The following is a 23670-nucleotide window of genomic DNA, read 5'->3' as shown; positions in this document are numbered from 1 at the left end:
ACATGGTAAAACCCCTCATTTAGCGTCAAAGAAGAAACACGAAATCTTATTATATAACATGCTATTATATTTGAATTCCATTGATATTATTACTTGAAATGTAGATTATATTACATACATTCTCTTATTCCTATAGTCAATTTCATTTTGTCACACTGTACACATATCAAAATAATTTATTGCAGAAATACTTCATTGCAGAAATAACACTAACTTAATTACACTTAGGTGGTAAATTCCTGTATCACTATAGGGATTTCAGCATTTTTTTAGCCATTCCTCTGTCGCCTTAGTATCAATTCTCGTAGGCTATGGATTCACAATAATACTTTTACACTTACTTTTAACTTAAACTACAATAAGCGACAAGAAGAGTTGAGACACTTTTAGAAGATGACGCTTCCCATAATTAACCTCTTCTTATATTTTATTTACATCTAGCGTTAATTCTCTGATACCCCCTGTAACCAAATTCAATGTTTTGTAGGCGCTGTGGTCTGTGCAGTCTTAGAAATAATAAAACCAATATTGTTTAGGGGGGTGGGGGGATATTTTCAGAACGCTCGAAAATCGAATTTTACTGCAAAATGTCTCAACACTTTTGTCGCTGATTGTAGGTACATGTTGAAAATCTCAAAAATTGCTTAAAGCCAAGTCCCTTTTACAATATGTTTTACAAATTCTCTCGAATCGGGCATTAAATTACTTTCTTAAACAATTGGACATTGAACATTTCGATGAATCTTTGAAGCCAATTTCTCTTTGTCATTTTTCTTTCATTTATCGTTACCTGTATTTTACATAGTTCAGTACCGGTGAACAAGCCTCTCGGTGGCCATGAAAGACATTTACGGTGTAATTTGTTTTCTTTTTTTTGTTTCAGTTGCATCATCCTTAATTCTTATTAACTTGCCGCTCTCAGTAGCGTGCAAATAACATAGTCTGTCCCAAAATGAATACAGACACACTATCCCTTTAAGAACAGCTTAAAAATTTACACCAACACTACATACGCACCTTTTATCCAAGGAAAATATTAGGACTCAAGAGACTACTATGATCTAGATCATAGCCTCTTGAGTTCTTTATATTGAACGACTACATTAATCACTTTGTTTCTTAATGTATTCCTAAATTAATTTACTCGTCATTTTCGTTAACCAGACGAAATAACTTGTGAGCCGGAATACATTCAAAAACGTAATATAGATTTAGGGAGCATTGGCCAAGCGTGAGGTGAAGACGGCTTGAAATAATTGTCGCAGATCTCTTTTGAGTCCATAAACAATTTAACAAAAGATCGAGGTGAATACCCAACCATCTTGAGCGAAAAAGATTGGTCAATAAGGGATTCATTTTATTGCATACAGGGCACGATTTTGTTGCCGGAAACACCAGCAATCCCCAGCGGACAAGACATATCCCGTACCCATGTTACCCTCTCGGATAGCCAATCACAGCGAAGAATGCGGTTAACCTTGCCCGCTCGAAGAGCTGACTAAGATTTGAGAGAGTTAGACCGCTACCAATCCATAGTTTACCAATATTTTGTACTGACTTTGTTGCAGTTATATCTACCTTTCTATCCCCACAAAACGCAGTACTGTTCGATGTATTTTGCTCTCGCAGTAGCTCCATGATGACGTCCACCATAGGAATTAAATGAACAGAAGGACAGTTCATAGTCTAGATCTAACCTGCTGAACAGTTCTTAAAACGTGACCATATTAACACGATTCGATGGAAGGGTTCTTCGCTTTCTACTCCATTACAAGTAATAATACAGTGAACGAAGTAAAATCAGAGCCTACTGAGTACGCCTTTTATTGGACAATTATTGTCGTGTTAATGTTCTACGCTTTGGACTTATGTCATAGGACACGTGGACGCACGTGTTAGCTCATAAGTCAAATACCACGTTCCAATCACTGTCCAAGGTCAGTTGTCTCTTACCAGTACCGCGTTTGACTTGTTTTCGGGCGCTAGACAAAGGGTTGTTGTACATTACCAAGTGATCATCCACCTGCCTTGAACCGTCTTCAGTCCTGGAAAAGAAAACCAATCTCTCGTGATCAGTTAATTATTAAAGGGGCGTGTTCCAGCGGAAATATCATGTATTAATAAATAGGGCCTGACGTTTGCTTATAAACTTGCTTTGGTAAGTTGCAACATAGAAACGTAAAACAAAAAGATATCGAAAGCAAAGAAATATCAGCCAAAAACAAGATATAACGACTGAAGGATTCACAATTTAACCAGAATGGCAATTTTGATTTCTTGAGATCCTATCACAAATTATAGTTAAACACTAAATTTTCTCCGATTCTTATTGGTTTAAATTGACCACGTGACGCGATAGTCTTCATCCGCGGAGAGACACTATAAGCCCATAGTACCCGTCCGAGGAAAATACCCGGATGGATAGTACTCATCCGTGAAAATTCTTCACTTCTACCCTGATAAATGAATCCTGTAATTCTTCCCAACAAGTTATTTTCTATTTTGCTCTTGGGCATCTTGTTATCCACGTTTATTCATAGTTGGTAGCGCTGGAAACTTTCATTTTCTGAGTAAAATAATACCAGGGCTTTCCCATCTTTACCATACGATATCGCTTTTTTTGTCGAGGGTTGTTCAAAGCTACAAAAAAAGCCATTGTTTTGAAAGACGATGATCATGAGTAGCATTATAAGACTGTTGCTCACTGCAAAAATACGCAACGAGTAGCACAGTATGGCTTAGTACGCGATGATTTTGCTATGGACATTTCAAGCAAATATGTTTTGTCCTCCAGAAAAAAAAAACATATTTTAAGACTGTTCTATGTTACATAAAATATATGTTACAATTGCGTCTCTGGAAATTTTCACATTACTTACCATGACACTTGCTGAACTTTACAGAACATGTCGTTCATTTCATATTGTGAAAGGATGTCCGCTGCTGTGTTTACTATGCCGCATGAATTCCTCCTCTTCAAGGAACGCCCTTCTTTTTTATCACGTTGTCTAGAGTAGCGAATCCTCTTCATTCTGGGTCTACAACTGGAATAAGAAATTTAGATGTCAGGCAAGTAGACCTCTTGATGAAGTTTTATTGCAAGTTTTTAACGAGAACTTGAACGCCTCCCCCCCCCCCCCCTCCCCTCACCTCCCCCTACCTCCCCCGCAGTGCGATTCGATTCGGGCTTGCATTGGCTATCGAAATACAGTCGGGGTTCTCAAGCTATACAAACACGTACTTTTGTTAACCTTTTCTCGCGGCTTACCTTAACAAATACATCATTACTATAGCACAAAGGCACAACAGAAGCGCAAAGCCACCAGTGATCAAACCAATACGCGTGTTTGTCATCCATCCTCCCTTAGCTGTCTTTCTGCTTTCTTTCTGCACTGGAACTTGCTCCTCACTTGGTAACGGAGGAAGGATGCTGTATTCTGTAGATCTCAGTTCTGTTGAAGAGACCGGAGATGGCTCCATGGTTTTCGACTCGGTTGATGGAAGCGGTGATGACGAAGGTATCCTTTCATGTGCGTAAGTTGTAGTAACTTCTATAAGTAAGGCGCAAAACATATAACGAAGGAATTAAAGGTATTAGATACCTCAAGGTCAAGGACAACAGTTTGTTTTCCGTATTCCTTCTAACTGAAACAGTCGTAACATAGTCACATTGAATGCGATCTCGTTAAATGATTCCAAATCGTGAAGACGCCAGTTTACTTTTAAGGAGCAATAAAAGTATTTCTCCTCTTCCATCTGTATTTGCCCGGAACGCAAATCAGTAGGGCTTGAACAGACAAAATGTGTTTAAAAGAGCGCATAGGATCTCGATATCATACATGGCTTTGACACTTCTATATATTATGTGAACGATTTAGTATGGTGACCCCGACAGGGTCCACCTATTAAATTCGTTTTCAGCGCTTAACTACTAAAGCACTTATTAGTTGAGAGTGGAATCAGGTTGGATGAGGACATTTTTTGAAATGTGATCTGTTAACCTGAACAGTCATTTAGTGTGTTGTTTGTTTTATAAATAAATCTGGAATATGTTACGTTGGCATAGCCAATCGAATCCACTTACTCTGAAGGCACAAGGCTCCATACCAGCCTTCGAGGCACAATTGTTGGCCCGTTTCTTTATCACAGGTGTAGTGCCCTCGACTGCTATTTTGTGATCTACAAAATACCGTGCAGTTAGGTCCGTACCAATGCCTGTAACACAGCCTGCTTCCATCTGCGGCATCACAACTATAGTGCCCGGCTAAACCATCCATTGGGATGCAGTTCACGGAGCAGTTACGGCCATACCAAGCTGGATGACAAATCTTAGCACCATCCGCTGACCCACAATCATAGTGCCCCTTAGAGTCATTGTTTGGCATACAATACGTTAAACAATTAGGGCCAAACCAACTCCTGTGACATATCTTGTTTCCATTGCCAGAATCACATTCATAATGCCTCTGCGAATCATTTCTCGATGAACAGTGCGCTGTACAGTTTGGTCCAAACCAGTCCTTGTTACATATCTTGGTCCCATCATCGACATCACAGTGGTAGTGTCCTTGTGAGTTGTTCATTGCTTTGCAATACGTTCTGCACTCAGTTCCGAACCAGTCCTCCATACAAATCTTACTGCCGTTGATTTTATCGCACTCGTAGTGCCCGCGTGAATCATCGCGTGGTACACAGAAGATAGAGCACTGGATTCCAAACCAATTGTTATGACACTGTTTGCTGCCATCGATCTTGTTACAGTTGTAATGACCGTACCAATCGCTGTCCTGAGGCACACAGTATGCTGTGCAGCTCTTCTCGTACCAGTTTGGGTTACAAACCATCTCCCCCGTCTGTGGATGGCAACTGTAATGTCCTGCATTATCATCTCTTGAGGTGCAATAAACAGTGCAATTCGGTCCATACCAGTTGCGGGCGCATAATTTGGTTCCATTTATTGTGCACTCGTGTTGACCTAGAGAGTCATTCCTGGTCTTGCAGTACACGGTACAGTTTTTCCCGAACCAATTGGGCAAACACTCCTTAGCTCCAGTACCACTGTGGCAAGTGTAATGACCTGCAGGGTCGTTCCTCGGTGAACAGAAAATATCGCAGCGATCACCGAACCACCCCTTCAGACACTCTCTTTTGCCAGTGGTAATATTACACATGTAACCCATGGACGAATCATTCCTTGGCGTACAATCACAAGATGGTCCATACCAGCCTTGTAAACATATTTTGTTTCCATTTGTGTCGCAGATGTAACCAGCTTTGGAATCATTGGTCTGTTTACAATAAACGTCGCACTTGTTTTTCCCATACCAGTTTTGCAAACAAACTCTTTGCCCCTGGGAATTGCAGTTGTAACCAGCCAGGGAGTCATTCCTAGGGGCACAGTGCACGTTACAGCTAGATCCATACCAGTATTTTAAACAAATCTTTCTTCCTGTACCAGACTCACAGTTGTAATGTCCGTGCGTGTCATCATCACGAGGCATACAATAGATCTTACAGCTGACACCGTGCCATCCAGCTCGACAAACCTTGTGACCGGTGGTTTTATCACACGTGTAATGACCAGCTAAGTCGTCACTGCGTGCAACACAGTACGTGGTGCAACTGGGTCCATAATAATCTTGATTACATTGAACGGAGTATTGTAATATAGTAGTTGAGGGGCTACCTCCAAGAGTAATCTGTCGCCATTTGGTGGGAGACACCCATGACGTTGGGTTAACGTTGACTTTCTGTTGGTACCTGTCAATGACATCATCAGAAGAAAGTGGATCATAGTCCAAAGCTTTGATGCTCGCCACAAATGATCCCTAGAAGAAAAGATGGTGTTTAATTTAAATCGTTTTTGTGATTATCATCTTAATTGTCCTTGCAACATAAATACACTGTCAACGAATCAGGGGAAGAAAATAAACATGTCATCTGCAAGGTGGTGGTAGAGACTTTCTTGGTGTTTCTAATGCAAATGAGGCCCACTCATACCCGCATTCAATTTTGCCATTTTCAAAGTCATTTTTGGGCCATGCAAAGTAAGTAGAGAATAAAAGAATCCCTATTTCGTGTTCAAAAAGGGAATAACACCACGCACAAATAGTTACCGGGTGCACAGAAATTAATTAATGGGACTCTAAATCCTCTTTCCAGAGTCTATCGAGATGAGAGGTTGATTGGGTAGAGGGGTTACTTTACTTATTAGTCAGCTTACCGTCCACGAAGAGAAGTGCCATATCAAAGGGTTTTTTCCGCCACTAGAGAAACCCTCGCCGTTTTTGAAGACGACATACTTGGTGTTATAATAGATGTTTGTCGTGGCAGACGCTACACAGGATGCCCCGGAAGTTTGTTTCAAACAGATTTGCAGAAAATAATCACAGCCTCTACACGACGATTCACAACAATCTCCATTTAAGTCTTTACTTGATGGATTCGAGAAAGTCTTCAGAAGAACGGTCAATCTCCCTCCTGGGCCAGCTGATGCTGGAACCTGTGGAGTAAGAAAAGGAAACAGGCTATTGAGAAATATTGTTCATCATAGTTCACCTGCTGGTTTTCCTACTGTGCTGTTTTAATGACAACCACTGTACTCAGAGCCAAGGAATAATATTTAAATTTCCTACAAGATACCATGATCTGTGTCTCTTGTGCTCTAGTAATACACTTTGCCCATCGAAAACCAGCTGATCACATTTTTCCAGTCCACATTGGACTGATTTTGCTCATGTAGGAGAGATTGCCCCCTGATTTTCTCTATTTTCAAACTTTCATTAACAAGGATTGTTACACTATTGTGTCAGTTAGCATGTTTCAGCAAAGAGTGATTGTGTTTTAATATGAGTTTTAGCAATCGGGTATTTTGCACTACTTCAATTCCATGCGATGCTACTCTTTATCCTCCAAAAAGTCGATCTAACTTTTTACTCTCTTGATATTGCCCTAGTGTGTGACTATTAAATTACATTTCGCGTGATCATTTATTTATTTAACTCTGGCACTGAATCAGTGTCGTCTGCATTAAAGTGCTAAAAATAACTGATATTTCTTTTGATCTTTCTTGTACTTGCCACTATGGACAACAAAGTGACACTTGGGGCAAGCTTGAAAAGCTGCTTACTTGACTCGATAATCCTTTACACTTTGTGCCGATTAAAATTGATCTCTTGGTGAGGAGTCAACTTGCAATTGAAGGAGGTCTTTCTAAAAATAGCTCCAAAGAAGCAAAAACAACTAGAACTGAACGAGTCTCTAGCTGGTTGCTAGATTTAAATTTCCTGTTCTAAAACAAAAAAGACAGCTTTGATTGGACAAGAGCTGTTAGCAGCCACTCAGATATCAATACAATGTAACCATTGCCTTGCTAATTGTCTTGATCGCGTGGTGAATTTAACAAATTCACCTTTAGTTTGGTGATCGTGAGTTGCACCGACATTTCTATAGCAAATTTTCTCTTCATCCAGTCGGAAAAAGTATAAAGGCAAGCGTGGTGTTAACATCTGATCTTTGAAATCGTTTACAGAGTCATTCTGAAAGATATAAGTGTGTAGTTTTAGTATTTTTTTGATTGTTGAGAACGTGAATCAGTTATGGCACCTTGCGGGCATGAACCAGTATAATCGTGACAAATCGTCTAATCCTCTCCCCCAATCAATCCACACGCGAACTGATCGTGACCAACTGAACCAAACAAAACAAACGTTAAGGTTTAATAATGTTTTGAATAAACGTCTGTTTTCATTGAATAAAAACAAACGGGTTTCTCTGTGTTGGCTAAATGAAACTGCTGCGAATCAAAACCGCAGTGTAACGGACAGTTTTCTTTGTCCCGACAACTAAAAAGGTCACCCGGATAATGCGGACACTTCTGCATGTCCCTTTGGTGACCGTATTAAAGGGGTTCGATCCAGTGTACACTCATTATTAATGAATAACAATTAAAAGAATCAAAAAGTCACTGACACCTGATCTTCGCAGTATCTTTTACAAAAAAAAAAAAAAAAAAGAAAAGAAAAGAAAAGAAATGAAGTTTTCCATGGATTTGAGGTGATTTGTGTCGTTTGTAAACCTAAGCTTGTCATCGTTCATTGTTTGTTATTTGGCCTCAGACTGGCGTGCGCAACAGAATGACCTCTGTTATTATACTTTGAATAATGAGTGGCAATTATTCTTTTAAATTCGTAAAAATATTCATTTCCGAGAGACATAACCAATATTTGTCCTTTTGCTCGAGTCTTCTGAAGCACTGGATTCAATACGTGTTTCGCCAATATAATATCCGAGGTTCAGCCAAGCCAAACAAGTACAAGTCTCTCGTAATATACACACGCCCCTTTCTTGATGCAACATAACCCTCTCGCTAATCCGTTTTACTCTCCAGCCCGACCGTTGAAAGAAATATGTCACGATTAGACCATGAAACGGATGTCACAACTTGATAGAAAAAAGTTGGCTGCCCAAAGAATCTGGCCACTTTTGCACAAGTTAAGAGAGAGTCCGGCCGTGGAAGAAGAAGTCGCAAGTCTTCTAATTTTTGAAAATCGATTCGCTGATACCCTAATTGAATCCAACCGGAAACCAAACTGTAAAACAAGATATGCGTCCTTACCGGTACATTGCTATTGAGGACTATTGAGAGAAGTGAATTATTGTTCACTGTAAATACTACACACAACATTCTTATATGACACCGTACTTTGACACAGATGCATACTGTAACTCGCGCCTTTCACTTGCTACAACTTGGGCTGACGGAGAAAAGATATTGTAAATTTGAATGCCCTTTTATAAGAAATATGTTGCTTAATGATTTATAAAATGCCCTGATCACAGAACAGGAAATTAAGGTGACCCAACACCGACCTATAAATCAAATTGCCTCCACCACACACAGAGACAGACTGAAACGTATCGCAACGTTGTTTGAAGCTAGTGTTTCAATATTTCAAACATTGAAATAGCCGGTTTGTTCGCAATATCTCCTTTGGCAATGAAGAGTATTTTTCTATAAAACTTTGCACCCATTACGTAAAAAAGATTTTTGAGTCGGGCATATGAGAAAACGAAATTTTGTTCCTTAAAGCTGAGAGGTACTTGCGGCCTTTAACTGATGTGCAAAAAATCTCCCATTCTTTCAACACCCACAATTATTACAAAAACACATTTCTCGGAAACTCAATTACCTGAAAAACGACGAGGAGAGAGAGCAGCAAAATTCCGCTGGCGTCCGAGGGAAAGAAAAGTTCCATCGAGTCTTTCAGATTCTCCTTAATTAGAACTCAACCAGGATATAGGTTAAGGAAAATGCACAACCCCGAAACTAAGGGTATAGGTGAGCTTTCTGCAAATCCCGACAAAATCTGCTTTCGCAGTGCACGCACACTCGTCCACGATAAAATAACAAAATGTTGGCAGTGGCTAGCTGAGTTAGGATACACGCATTGATCACGTGATCTTTCTCAAACGCGGCCTTGTGCAACCCATGTGCGCTAGGCCAGGCCAGGCTCGTTTCCGGTTTGAGAACATGATTGCACGTTGTTTTGAAATGGGAGTACGTCGTTTGCATTCAGTTAGTAGGTCAACACTTTGTTTTCTTTGATCTCTACCGGGAAGGGGATTGAATGGACGCATTGCATTGTTTGCCGACGAAGTTGATGGTCGAAATAACGCCTAACTCAGGTAGAAACTTTAGTCTGCTTATTTTGCGCTCTCACGGAAACAGGTTACGAACTTGTTATGAAATATCAGAATTTTATCCGCGCGTCATGAACTCTGATCCGTCTAATAGCTAAAACGCACGAAGTTTGACAACCCAATTACGTTCAATGACTTGAATGTTATCACAAACATCGGTTAACAACAACTCTCCCCCAACACAATTGTTCCATGTTGCAATTCAACAACCCTGAGGTTTTTTCTTTTTTAAGCAGATCTCTTCGTCTGTGGAGATATCTCTCGCTGACGTTACCTGTGGTGGCATGAAACTTTCGTGATGTTTTTGCAATAGATCGGATGAGAAGTACTTAACCTTCAAAGAAGGCGTGATACATGTGACAAGTGCTTGTGACGAAATATATAGTGGATCTTGTCTTCCTCTTTGCTCTGTTGGCACTGTTGGCGCAATTCGCATATTATCACCACCAGGCTCTACAAAATACTGGAACGAATCCTGTTTTAATTACGCAGCATTCTTGCTACTTTACGAAGCATTTCGATTATCACCCTGTAACCTAACCGTTAGCAGTGCATTTTTTTTCCTCAGGGAAAAGTGGAGTATTGTCCCGGGAGCATTGTAGGCCTTCTCATCGTTCAGACCAATCACAAGCATTATATGGTGAAATACCGTTGACGTAAAGCTTTTAGTAGAAAAATAAACTTTTTGCCTAGCAAGCAAAGACAAAATATAAGACGTAGACTAGTTTCGCAACATTTATTCTGAGCGCGCGGGAGATTTGACGGCAGCTGTAGCCTCTATACTGCAGAAATAAAACAGATCCGTATTTCTTTGCGTGGATTGTAAATGGCTTACCTTAAGTAAAGTTACGCAGTCCTTTACAAACAAATTTGACTGTGATATCCTCGTTTTTTCATTTTGAAAAGAGGTGACGTTTAATAATTTAATTTGTCTTCGATCAACTCATTGAGAAGAAGGCCATCTGTCATGATAACCTCCAATGTGAAATCAGCTGGCTTCGGGCTTTTAAAAGTCGCAAAAGTGAACGACGAGAATTCCCGGGGGGGGGGGGGATACTCCTATAGGTATGTGCGGCCCCAAAGGGTAGGGGTTTTCAGCCGTTTTGGTCATAAATAGAGTATCGATTTTGGCCATTTTGGTCTTTAATAAGGTATGGTTTTATCACTCTAGTCTTAAATTGGGTATGTTTCTTAGAAGTAGCTACTTTTTCATCATTATCAATAAGACCGTCAACAAAAGCCCTTCATAACTTATGTTTAAGACAACTGCGCCAGCCGCAACGGTCATAAATAGGGTAAGGGTTTTGGGAAGTGGGTCGCACAACCCCCACCCAACTTTTCTGGGGGTCCCCCCCCCCCCGGGCGCGAACGTTCAGTCATGATACCCTGATCGATCAATTTCAGTTCAGATTTGCTTTGCCTTGCTCACAGCTTATTGAAAGTGTATAAAAAGAACTGTCTTGAAATAAGCATAAGATTTTGGATATTCTCATTTTGCGCAACGGATCTCAAATGGATAATATTACTGTACGTGACTTTGCGAAGGTCTTTAAGCTGACTTAATATTTTAATACATGATGGTAGATATTTACGTGATGGTGAATAATTTTACGTGATAGTAGATATTTACGTAATAGTCGCCGCAACAACGTGGCTTTTTTACGTCGGTGGCAAAGAATAATTTCAAGAGAGGATTAACCTCTGAGAAAACGCAAAACAGATGTCCGCCACTGGTAACCCCACAGCTTGAGGGGCACAGAGCTTAACACGTTCATAAATTAACAAACAGGAAAGGTAGCAGTTTATATGGAAAATGAAGCGCTGACCCTGTTGTTTGCCTTTCGAAAGCTTTTTCATCAAACATTTACTCGGCTGCGATAATGGAATAGTCTCTTTTATGTGTAAAGCGGAAATGAAATAAGAACTGATTACGAAAGTGATCCGGGTAGGTTTTCGCTGACCTCCTGCGCGCGATTGTAATAACATTGGCCAAAATTAAAAGCCTATCAATGTTGATTTTCAAAACAGTTTTACTCGGAATTTTTATGCCTTAAAGTAAACCACTTCCAACCAAAATATTTACATTATTTATCAAATCGTAGCTCAATCGCACTAGCCTGCAAAACAGGCGACTTTTTGCTGATTAACGTGCCAGTCATTTCTCCTGACGCGTGCATCACTCTCTTCGCGCCCGTCTCGATCCCCGTAAAATCGGAAAGAAAAAAATATCATTACAGCGAAAGTTTCGCTTGGCTTTGTCTTTGCACTTCTGCAGTAATCGGCATTTCCATCGCGCCATCGGTCGGTTTTGCTTGCCTATTTAATAGCGGGTATTAAGCTATACGTGGTAAGGCAATGTTAGGAGCTTTAGGGTCACCCGCATATTAACTCCCCCTTATCCCTGGTGTAATTAGGTACCTGACTATGAAAAGGTCCAGGATGACTCTTTGTCTCGCTAGAGGTATAAATCAAGGATTCTGGTCTCACGTAAGGTGTTCATGACGAAACGCCACTATTCTTAGCTGTCAAAGTATCTTTTAGGGTGCACTCGAAGAAATTTTAAATGATTAAAAAAAACCGCTCTTATTCTCATCTTTCCGTCGGTCACTCGAGTCCAGTCTACTAGCGCGGGCACCTTCCTGAACAGCGGCTGGTGATCGAGCCTATTCTGTTTTAAGTGGTATCTCTTTGGGGTTAAATAAAGCTCAAACCTCGCTCAGATTGGTCTCCTTTGGGGTTTAATTCAAATTTTCCGACGAACATCCCCGACCTTTTCATATCGGATTCGCAAAGGGGTTATTATTTGCGATTTGCACTGGAACATATGAGGGAAACGAAAAAGCAACAAATCACGAGTCCCCCACCCCCCCCCCCCCCCTACTCCACCCGACCCACTATAACTAATCAACTTACAAAAATGCAGGCTTAACAATATTTCCCACTTTAACTTAACTGTAGATCAAGATCGCGACTCTTCCCTTTTTAAATGTGGGTGATGTTGTTGTTCTGATCGTGGCATGTAGAAACAGATCAGAATCGACTTTGGTTGTGTTCCAAACGCTTAGGCAAAATTGCCCAACATTTATTTCAAGTCAAGGGTTTTCACGACATCCTTAGTCTAAGTACTTTTTTGAAAGAATCCAGGCTGCTCCTAACTCTACTTGTCATAAGCGCACTCGTGACATCACGGTAGCAGAAATTAAGTTTACTATGACAGGTCTTAGAAGGCAAGCAGTTCGACCGAGAGAGACATGATCATCATCACCGTACACCTACCTGCCTACAGTTACAACTGAGTCCCATGCTTAACGGGTACGGGCAGCTGGTCAAAAAACGTCGATCTCAAACAAACGAATTTCCTGACTCGTAATCACAACTATGAACTTCTGAACCCCAAACAAATTCATTTATTGGAGAAAAAGGTAAGAACTTGGACAAAAAACTTGTAAGTAAATCATTCTTATAGCTTTCAGGGCCGATTCAGAGCATGAGCATCGGAAGTCTTTGGGAAATCATCGGTGGCCTTGGGAAATCTGCGGACCATTGAAACAGATACGGCTAAGGTACTTCAGCTTGCAAAACGTGAATTTACACGAAAGGTACACAAAAGCAAGGTTACAACTACTTTATTGGCTTCTTTTTTAGTTTAACACAGGTAGCAGTTTTGATACACATATGATGCTTAGCGTCAACGTCGACTCCATCCTCCTCCACCACGACCTCCGCCTCAACCACCGCAATGACTTTTATCGAAACTACCTTTAGCAACATTTTTCTTGAACTGACCCCTCCTATTTCCTGCGGGACGATACCGGCCAACCACATAAGTACAGCGCCCTGAGTGAGCTATTCCTACCCCCAGCGCCACACTATTTTTCCAAACTATCTGAGTGAAGTGACCCGCGCCGCGACTCTGTTCGGGATTGTCGAAGTTGAACTTGCAAACTTCTTCGTACCTGTGAAGGAGGGAAGGGAGGATAAAAGAAGCAAGCAAGCAAGGAAGAAAGCAAGGAAGCAAGCAAGGAAGCAAGCAAGGAAGCAAGCAAGGAAGCAAGCAAGGAAGAAAGAAAGGAAGGAAGGAAGGAAGGAAGGAAGGAATTGAGGAAGAAAGGAAGAAAGAAAGGAGGGAAACAAAAAGAAATACATCGTTAGTTTAGTTATACACCCGTTTCCAGGAAGAATGAGTTGCAGTGGAATGAGTGCATCATTGTCATCTAAGGTGGCTGACTCCCCATTTTAGTCCGATTTCATTTGACATCCATAACTCAGGATAAACTTTGGGATATCCAGATGGAAACGTTTTTACTAGTTGTCCGTATATTTAACGTTGAGGTTCTTGCTGTCCCCTTGAGTAAAGTCAGCGTCACAGGATTAACTATAGACTACGAGTAGTCCCTCTCTCGTTTAGTCCGACTAGCGAGACCATAAATAAACCGCGAGGAAAAATGACCGCGTGAAATCCTGGGGTCGAGACGCCATGGGCTCGCGCGGCTTTTTTTTCTCGCGGTTTTCTTTCGCGTGACGCACGACTGACAAAGCGAGAGAGGGACTACTCGTACATACATACATACTTGTAATCTAGATTAACTATTTCTAGACGTTAAAAACGACACACGGTAAGTGATTTAGCATTAACTTGAGAGGGATCAAATTGTGAATAAGATGAGGGATCTGACCCTTCATCTTCTCTCATGCAAATATTGTCTGTAGCACGATGTTACTCACCACATCGCTACAGCTCTCTGGGCTGACAAGCCCCCTGAGCCGCACGCCATGGCGAGATTCTCACCCTGACCCGGTCTCTCACTAGAACTCGAGTGCTGTAGACTGCCCATTCTTGCCAGCCGCTGAGCATAGGCCCTTGCCTGCCTGGTCATGCTAGAATCTAATCTCATGGGAGGAGCACGATGGATCCTGCGATACTTGTTATGTGCAGTCAGGAAGTCCCCTTCATATGAGCCTAAATAAAACTGAAGGTTAGTAGTTAACCCTAACGAGCACTGATTTTGCCAAAGTGGAGAAGAGCTGAGAGGAGCCCCGTCCATCACTGGGGACAAGCAATATGCTTCAACACTCTGAACGGTGACAATGTGGCCGTATCTGAGTGGCTCTTGATGGTCAGACTGAAAATTTGACCGAACTGAAGTTCTTCTTGCGGTAGAAGAAAATTATCGCAATATATAACAAGAAGGTCTTAAAGTATGGTTCTCTGCTAGCTGATTGCATCTATAGCTCATTCAAACAAGAGTATCAGGCGGCCTGAGTTATATACATTCCAGCTGGCTAGTTGGTTGGTCAGCTGGTTAATTTCTTGATTGGTTGGTTCGTTTGTCTTTTTCTTGATTGGGCAGGTTGCTTGGTTGCTTGGTTAGTTGGTTAGCGTTAATTTCTTGGTTGAGCGCATGATGTTTTAGTTGGTTCCTTGGCTAGTTGTTTTCTCGATTAGCCGGTTAGCTGGTTGGTTGCTTAGTCGCAAAAAGTTTACATACATACATGTGCTCACATTATAAAAACAAAGTTTGTCGGCTTTTCCCGACCTGTTCGTTTTTCATACACTTAAGGTGGCTCAAAACAGTTTCCAGGGTTCAGAGCCTCCTTAAATTTCGAAAATTTAACATGGCTCTGAATCCTACTTACAGGTGTTTTTTTAAACTTGGCAAAAGTTACGTCTTATCATGCTGATCAAAAGTTGATAATATAAAAAATTCCACCTTGCTGTTTTTGAATTATAAGCCCCTAAAACTGGAATTAAGGGTGTTTTTAGGAGGTCATACTGTTGCTAAGGTAACCTATTGCGTCACTAAAATGGTAACAACGTGTTTACCGATGATTGGGCAGTTTTTTGATTCCATGATTGTAGCATCAAGTGATAAAGAGTGGTTGTAGCGACCCGCATCAAAATCTAAGTGTTGGAAACTGTTTTGAGCCACCTTAACAGCCGTTTCTCGACTATTGTGAAGTAATTCTCTATAACGAAAATTAAAAACAACTGAGAAACTAAGCAGCCAATTTTTTAGCTTACACGCACCCAACAATTCTAAAGTTCATATGTACCACATATGAGAGGTCCCGAATCTGACATTACTGCATAGTGTGCAAAGAAAATTAAACTTGTCTCCTTTACTTCTGTGCGTCCTTACTGATCAGTGGGATTCACTGGCATGACGAAACTCCACCTCTCAGGCAATGACCACCCATACAAAATACCAAACATTTGCAAGTGAAGTCACTAAAACCCTTCACGAAAACGAAGTTCAGCCATTTGTTCGTCATAATCAGATTACATGCTTTGACAATTTTCACTTTTGGACGATGGAGTTGCTTTTATGTGATTGTCGCAGGGATTTGAGGTCTTTTAATAGACAGGTTTAACGTTTAGGCATGCATTTGGGTTTTGAATCGGCCTGTGAAATAATTACAGATTTCAAAGACCCCTTTGTGCTTGGTTTGACTTATAGCGGTATAAGAGGGTAGAACAGCCGGCTACCTTGAAGCTATAACACGTTATATGTTTTATATTTCCTGCGCTATTCATGTGGATTCTGTTGAATCCTGTTGCCTTACCTTTAACATTGAGAAGTCCGCCTAAAAGAGGAAGATAAATACAGGCCGTGTTAGCATTTTTCCATATATTTAATGTGGTCTATAACTTATAGGCACTTTTGTAGGTCACGCCATTTTTGTGCTGATGACAAAAATAAAGCACTGATTATTGCAATCCGTTTTAATCTTCTTTTTTAGTTTTGATCTCTTCTCTTGCTAGAATTCCTTTTGTATTGCTGTGCACTTTTAAAACCATTATTTCAGTCACGTTAGTTTGTAATCAGTAGAGACACATAACATAGCGCGACCTAGAGTCGCCTTAAAATAGAACGTACGTCTTACCAAAGATGCATAGAGCCCCAAGTAACACAACAGGAGTATTCAAGGACATGACTGGCCGTACGATGAAATGATAAGCCTCCCTCGAACTTTTCCTGAAACACACAAGGTGTGAGCGTTCTGTTTCTTTGCCAACTTAGCTTCTGTCTGTAAGTGTAAGGAGATGTCATTTTAGAATGAAATGCTTGTAATTTGCACCGGTGAAATAAAAGGTGTTTAAATAAGAAAGCAGGCCCCCAGAAATCCATCGCATATTGCCACTTACACTCACTTTTATCGAGTTTATTCAGTTTTCACCTGGGCCGTGACGTTCTTAGTAGTCGGTAACTTAGCATTTAAACTGGTTTTTATTACGCTGGAAACTACCAAAGCACGTTGCGTGTTAACCATATTGTGTTCGTCGAAAAAAGAAAAAAAAAACTTTTGTAGCACCTCAGTACGTCGCAGTGTCTTCACGTAAGTTGTTCTTAACATAGTAATCAGTCAAAAAAAAATTATATTTTCTTTGTTAAGGACTACGTAGAAATGAGAACTACGTTTGTGTCAACAACGAAAACAAAACTTTATTACTATTTACGCACTCTGTTTCTTAGCTAATGTGAGTTGTGTTCAGCTGTACCAGGTTGACAGCGGACTAGACCACGTGATTCGTTTGTGTTTGTTAAAGGCTGCTGCCTTGCCAAATGGACAGTTCCTAACTCGTTCTAAATATTCAAGAATATAATAAGGCATTTCTTATTCATTCCCGTGACATTGGCATTTATGATTTTTCTTTGTATTAAATGCAGTGGCTGGAAAAATTAGTCAACAAGACGCCTAAAGGCGATTCCGTGAGACGCTTTTGCTCGGGAGCGTAGCATTGGAATTAATTGTGAAGTTACAGTAAAGTGCCACGATTAACCAGTTAGATCAGCTTTAGAAATCACTGTAGAAAGTGTTGCAGTAACGGTCACTGTGTTTGTAGTGGAAAATAGGGTAGGCGGAAAATTACAGTGCGAGAAGAGCCTCCTTCCCCGGCTCCTATTGTTATCTTTCCGGGTGATCTACAAGATGGAACGAGAGTGTGCATGGTGTTTAACTGAAATAATATTGCAACGTGGAAAATGGAATTTTTTTTTTTGTTCGCTAATAAGACCATATCACTTACGTTGAGAACTGCCAGGAAATCTAAAGACGTGAATGGTAACGCAACGTTTTAATCATTTGAAGACTTAAATATTGTGAAGGGCTGTATTGCCGTCAATGAACGTAACGAATCTACTAAAACATTAACAGGCTAAAGTACGGATTGTCTGTTCTATAATTACAAGCTCTTTTGTGTGAGAGAAGAACTGAAGCACATTAACAAAAGTACTGATTGTCTTTAGAGGCTCACTTGTGTGAGAAAAAAGGTAACGCAACGTAACGCAACTAGTATATTCCCATTGCTAATGTGTGCTTGTTTATTCGAGATAACGAAAGCGAAACATGAGAAACATGAGGAATTCTTCTAAACAAATATTTCCCTTTTGTATTTATAAATGTTAACAGTGGAACACTGAAAATAAAATAAACATCGACCGGAATAAACCTTCTCGCAAACACAAAATGTGCGTTCTGGTAAACAGGTAAGCTCAATGTCAGCAAGAATACACAAAACCTTAAACATACACGTGGCGTGATTGTCGACTCATAGATTGAACTGTGAAAGTTTCGATAGAGTAAAACTCCTGAGGCTTAAATATCTTCAATTGCAAACCAACAAATATTTGAGCGAATTTTTTAAATGGTTGGTGTCGATGTTTACTGTGATGGACTCCTTGACTTTTGAATAATTATGCTGATTCTAAAAATATCGGGATCAATATCAGCATGTGGGCAAATGACCTTATATAAAAATAACTACATAAAATTATCAAAATCGCCTTATATAACTCATGACTCCAGGATAGCCCCATGTAACTTTATTCTTAAATCGGTCGAATTAACGTCCGTAAATTGGCCGAATTAACAACCCTAAATCGGCCGAATTAACAACCTTAAATCTGTCGAATTAACAGTCTTAAATCGGCCGAACTAAAACTGCTTAAATCGACCAAATTGAAAACCCTAAATCGCCCGAATTAACAGTCTTAAATCGGCCGAATTAACCTAAATCGACCGAACCAAACACTTTAAATCGGCCGAGTTAACAGTCTTAAATCGGCTGAATTAAAATCCTTAAATCGACTGACTTAAAAAACCTTATTTCGGCCGAATTAACAGTCTTAAATCGGCCGAATTAAAAACTTTAAATCGGCCGAATTAAAAACCTTAAATCGGCCGAATTAATAGTCTTAAATCGGCCGAATTAAAAGCCTTAAATCGACTGAATTAAAAACCTTAAATCGGCCAAATTAACAGTCTTTAAGGTTTTTAATTCGGCCGATTTAAGGCTGTTAATTCGACCGATTTGAGGTTTTTAAATCAGCCGATTTAAAGTTACTAATTCGGCCGATTTAAGATTGTTAAATTGGCCGATTTAAGGTTGTTAATTCGGCCGATTTTAAGATGTTAATTCGGCCGGTTTAAGGTTGTTAATTTGGATTAATATCAGCATGTGGGCAACTGACCTTATATAAAAATAACTATATAAAATTATCAAAATGGCCTTATGTAACTCTCTACTCCAAAATAGCCTTATGTAATTTTATTTTTAAATCGGTCAAAACTTCCGTAAATTGGTCGAATTAACGTCCGTAAATCGGCCATATTATCAACCTTAAATAGGCCGAATTAAGAGTCTTAAATCGGCCGAATTAACTTCATTAAATCGGCCGAATAAACAGCCTTAAATCGGCCGAATAAACAGCCTGAAATCGACCAAATTATCTTCCTTAAATCGGCCGAATTAACAACCTTCAATCGGCCGAATTAACAGCCTTAAATCGGCCGAATTAATTTCCTTAAATCGGCCGAATTAACAGCCTTAAATCGGCCGAATTAATAGTGATAACAATGGGGTGACAGGCCTACACAACTCCTATCCACGTGTAATAGCCGCTTTGAGAGTTTTGCTCGAACTAGTATATCTTTGAGGATCTGCCCCTTTTTTATTGTACGATAGGGGGATCTTTGAATATTTCGCTAAGCAATAATCCTGTTTTTTAGGTGGACATTTCACCAGAGTAGAACCGTTAGAGGTCATAGGTCTGCGTGGTTTCCGCTGTTATCCGCGTGTAATTTGTTGAGTTTGACACCTGCGTTTTTGGCCACGTGCTACTTTTTTTGGCTCATTTGATTGCAAGGTATGTTTTCAGCTCTCTAAATATTAGCTCTGGAGGAACAAAGTTTGAAATATTCCGTGGGCATGTTGGTTACTTGCATTTTGTATTATTACGCCGGGCCCGGCTGTTTGATTTACTGTTGCAAGTTATGTTGCTTGTTATCACGGGTGTCATATTTATCTTTGTCCGGCTTCGCCAGAGATAGCTGTAGCTTTCCTTGTTGAAAGCTATGAGTCTGTCTTAGTCTTTGTTCGTTCTGGAACTGCAAATGTAGGTGTTGACGCGCAAGTCTGTGGACTGTTTTGCGTGTTGTTTATGATATTGTGTGGTTTTGTTCAGGCAAAAGCTCTGAATTTAGGTGTTCTTCCTATGATTGTTCATCCAGCTCCTCGTTGTGGTTGTCATTGCTTTTATTTGCGATGCTGTCAGTGTAGTGTTTGTAAGGTACATTTCGGTGCGTCATACATAATATACTTAGCACCTCAGTACGTCGCAGTGTCTTCACATAAGTTGTTCTTAGCATAGTAATCAATCAAAAAAAAATTATATTTTCTTTGTTGAGGACTACGTAGAAATGAGAACTACGTTTGTGTCAACAACGAAAACAAAACTTTATTACTATTTACGCACTCTGTTTCTCAGCTGATGTGAGTTGTGTTCAGCTGTACCAGGTTGACAGTGGACTAGACCACGTAATTCGTTTGTGTTTGTTAAAGGCTGCTGCCTTGTCAAATGGACAGTTCCTAACTCGTTCTAAACATTCAAGAATATAATAAGGCATTTCTTATTCATTCCCGTGACATTGGCATTTATGATATTTCTTTGTATTAAATGCAGTGGCTGGAAAAATTAGTCAACAAGACGCCTAAAGGCGATTCCGTGAGACGCTTTTGCTCGGGAGCGTAGCATTGGAATTAATTGTGAAGTTACAGTAAAATGCCACGATTAACCAGTTAGATCAGCCATAGAAATCACCGTAGAAAGTGTTGCAGTAACGGTCACTGTGTTTGTAGTGGAAAGTAGGGTAGGCGGAAAATTACAGTGCGAGAAGAGCCTCCTTCCCCGGCTCCTATTGTTTTCTTTCCGGGTGATCTACAAGATGGAACGAGAGTGTGCATGGTGTTTAACTGAAATAATACTGCAACGTGGATAGCTGTAGCTTTCCTTGTTGAAAGCTATGAGTCTGTCTTAGAGAGACGTTCTTATTCTTCTTGCATCAATTTCATCGAGCTTTTTGTCCTTCCAGTTTGTTCGTTCTGGAACTGCAAATGTAGGTGTTGACGCGCAAGTCTGTGGACTGTTTTGCGTGTTGTTTATGATATTGTGTGGTTTTGTTCAGGCAAAAGCTCTGAATTTAGGTGTTCTTCCTATGATTGTTCATCCAGCTCCACGTTGTGGTTGTCATTGCTTTTATTTGCGATGCTGTCAGTGTAGTGTTTGTAAGGTACATTTCGGTGCATCATACATAATATACTTAAGCGCGCAATGTAAGTTGGGAAGTTGATTATTAAAGCAGCATGGCGGACTTCTAGATTTGATTCGTGTGTCGTATCAGTTCATTGCAATAGACCAGTTCCATCGGTTGTGGAACGTGACAGTCAGGTTTTCTTGAGACTGTTAATAGTCCCTCTTTTGTTAGGAGGCTCGTAGCCTTGTAGATCAGGCAAGACCGCGGTTTCGATCCTTCTGGATCTCATCAGGTTGTTAATTCGGCCGATTTAAAGATGTTAATTTGGCCGATTTAAGGTATTTAATTCGGCCGATTTAGGGTTCTTAATTCGGCAGATTTAAGACTGTTAATTTGGCCGATTTTAAGATGTTAATTCGGCCGATTTAAGGTTTTTAATTCGGCCAATTTAAAGATGTTAATTTGGCCGATTTAAGGTTTTTAATTTGGTCGATTTAAGGTTTTTAATTTGGCCGATTTAAGGTTTTTAATTCGGCCGATTTAAGGTTTTTAATTTGGCTGATATAAGGTTGTTAATTCGGCCGATTTAAAGATGTTAATTCGGCCGATATAAGGCTGTTAATTCGACCGATTTTAAGATGTTAATTCGGCCGATTTAAGGTTTTTAATTCGGCCGATTTAAGACTGTTAATTCGGCCGATTTAAGGTTTTTAATTCGGCCGATTTAAGACTGTTAATTCGGCCGATTTAAGGTTTTTAATTCGGCCGATTTAGAGATGTTAATTCGGCCGATTTAAGGTTGTTAATTCGGCCGATTTAAAGATGTTAATTTGGCCGATTTAAGGTATTTAATTCGGCCGATTTAGGGTTCTTAATTCGGCAGATTTAAGACTGTTAATTTGGCCGATTTTAAGATGTTAATTCGGCCGATTTAAGGTTTTTAATTCGGCCAATTTAAAGATGTTAATTTGGCCGATTTAAGGTTTTTAATTTGGTCGATTTAAGGTTTTTAATTTGGCCGATTTAAGGTTTTTAATTTGGCCGATTTAAGGTTTTTAATTCGGTCGATTTAAGGTTTTTAATTTGGCTGATATAAGGTTGTTAATTCGGCCGATTTAAAGATGTTAATTCGGCCGATTTAAAGATGTTAATTCGGCCGATTGAAGGTTGTTAATTCGGCTGATTTAAGGTTTTTAATTTGGTCGATTTAAGGTTTTTAATTTGGCTGATATAAGGTTGTTAATTTGGCCGATTTAAGGTATTTAATTCGGTCGATTTAAGGTTTTTAATTCGGTCGATTTAAGGTTTTTAATTTGGCTGATATAAGGTTGTTAATTCGGCCGATTTAAAGATGTTAATTCGGCCGATATAAGGCTGTTAATTCGGCCGATTGAAGGTTAATTCGGCCGATTTAAAGATGTTAATTCGGCCGATATAAGGCTGTTAATTCGGCCGATTTAAGGTTTTTAATTTGGCTGATATAAGGTTGTTAATTCGGCCGATTTAAAGATGTTAATTCGGCCGATTTAAGGTTTTTAATTCGGCCGATTGAAGGTTGTTAATTCGGCCGATTTAAAGTTGTTAATTCGGCCGATTTACGGACATTAATTCGACCGATTTAAGAATAAAGTTACATAGGGCTATCCCGGAGTCATGAGTTATATAAGGCGATTTTGATAATTTTATGTAGTTATTTTTATATAATGTCATTTGCCCACATGCTGATATTGATCGAAATATCGTGTGTGAATATCGTTATGAATATCGTGTGAAGATTGTATTAATACCGTGTGTCAATGTGTTGCTTGTTCAGACTAAGCGTTAGTCACGTAGGTCGGATGAACGATGAACTCGTTGTTTCGCTTTAGCAGGCCGAGTGAACAGTGAACTCGTTGGTTCGATGCGTAACACGAAACGGATGATCCGCGAAACTCTATGCAATTTTCACAGTTCAATTCAATACACAAATTCAGAACACTTTCTAAGGTGTCTTACCTTCCGTCTATTTCCTAAATACGTACACGTTGCTTCGAGCACTATACTGTCTACACAAGCTACTCCTTGCCAGAATCGCAGAGTCTTTCGAAATCAGTTCCAGCTGTGACGTGGATTTCATTGTGAATCAAATTTGTCGTTTTGTGTCGACAATGAAAAAGGAACCCCGGCGAAACCGGCAGGTATATTTTGGAGGTTGCAGGCTGCAGGTTGAAATTTAATTATAACTGGAAAACCGCTGGCACTTAAAAGAAACGTACAGGTGGTAGACTTACCGTGACTGTTACATGACGCTGATTACAATCGCTCAGAAAGGTGTAAGTGCTAAACCGGCCGAAGCGATGGGAGGAGAGTATATTCCTATGATTTTAAGCATGCAATGAATTATTGTTTTCGAAGAAACATCTGAAATATCATCTGAAATATCTGCTGAATGTG

The 23670-nt window shown here is 40.0% G+C and overlaps 2 protein-coding genes across 6 annotated transcripts; both read right to left on the bottom strand.

The window, feature by feature from the left end:
* Window positions 1–46: 46 nt before the first annotated feature.
* On the bottom strand, window positions 47–9444 carry LOC110067919 (uncharacterized). Of its 2 annotated transcripts, XM_020775267.2 has the most exons (7): window positions 9192–9444; window positions 7412–7538; window positions 6224–6502; window positions 4085–5828; window positions 3269–3551; window positions 2880–3044; window positions 47–2045 (listed from the first exon to the last, which is right to left on the bottom strand). In XM_020775267.2, the coding sequence occupies exons 2-7, from the start codon at window positions 7466–7468 to the stop codon at window positions 1901–1903; spliced, it is 2673 nt and encodes an 890-aa protein (XP_020630926.2). In that variant the 5' UTR covers window positions 7469–7538; window positions 9192–9444; the 3' UTR covers window positions 47–1900. The 2 variants fall into 2 exon arrangements, with proteins under 2 accessions (XP_020630926.2, XP_020630925.2); XM_020775266.2 differs by lacking the exon at window positions 7412–7538 and having other exon boundaries at window positions 9192–9443.
* A 3868-nt stretch (window positions 9445–13312) lies between these two features.
* On the bottom strand, window positions 13313–23430 carry LOC110040110 (Golgi-associated plant pathogenesis-related protein 1-like). 4 transcript variants are annotated; one of them, XM_089297986.1, is made up of 5 exons: window positions 23233–23430; window positions 16588–16679; window positions 16267–16287; window positions 14428–14662; window positions 13313–13658 (listed from the first exon to the last, which is right to left on the bottom strand). In XM_089297986.1, the coding sequence occupies exons 2-5, from the start codon at window positions 16634–16636 to the stop codon at window positions 13430–13432; spliced, it is 534 nt and encodes a 177-aa protein (XP_089154112.1). In that variant the 5' UTR covers window positions 16637–16679; window positions 23233–23430; the 3' UTR covers window positions 13313–13429. The 4 variants fall into 4 exon arrangements, with proteins under 4 accessions (XP_089154112.1, XP_089154111.1, XP_089154110.1 ...); XM_089297985.1 differs by having other exon boundaries at window positions 16588–16731; window positions 23233–23429; XM_089297984.1 differs by lacking the exon at window positions 23233–23430 and having other exon boundaries at window positions 16588–17018.
* Between the last annotated feature and the right edge of the window lie 240 nt (window positions 23431–23670).

Source organism: Orbicella faveolata, unplaced genomic scaffold (genome assembly GCF_042242905.1).
Source record: "Orbicella faveolata isolate gen_17 unplaced genomic scaffold, um_ofav_v1 contig_3, whole genome shotgun sequence".
NCBI classification, from domain to species: domain Eukaryota; kingdom Metazoa; phylum Cnidaria; class Anthozoa; order Scleractinia; family Merulinidae; genus Orbicella; species Orbicella faveolata.
The sequence above is the reverse complement of the archived record's forward strand: the minus strand, read 5'-3'. Positions and strand labels throughout refer to the sequence as shown.

What these genes read in the sequence shown, in the direction of transcription:
- LOC110067919 (XM_020775266.2), bottom strand. Translation starts at nt 9,257, where the DNA reads ATGGAACTTTTCTTTCCCTCGGACGCCAGCGGAATTTTGCTGCTCTCT. An exon ending in TGGAGCCTTGTGCCTTCAGA is followed by an intron (nt 3,552 to 4,084) that starts GTAAGTGGATTC and finishes CCTTACTTATAG; the next exon opens with AAGTTACTACAACTTACGCA. An exon ending in GTAATGATGTATTTGTTAAG is followed by an intron (nt 3,045 to 3,268) that starts GTAAGCCGCGAG and finishes TTCTTATTCCAG; the next exon opens with TTGTAGACCCAGAATGAAGA.
- LOC110040110 (XM_020745297.2), bottom strand. Translation starts at nt 14,747, where the DNA reads ATGGACGGGGCTCCTCTCAGCTCTTCTCCACTTTGGCAAAATCAGTGC. An exon ending in CAGAGAGCTGTAGCGATGTG is followed by an intron (nt 13,659 to 14,427) that starts GTGAGTAACATC and finishes CCTCCTTCACAG; the next exon opens with GTACGAAGAAGTTTGCAAGT.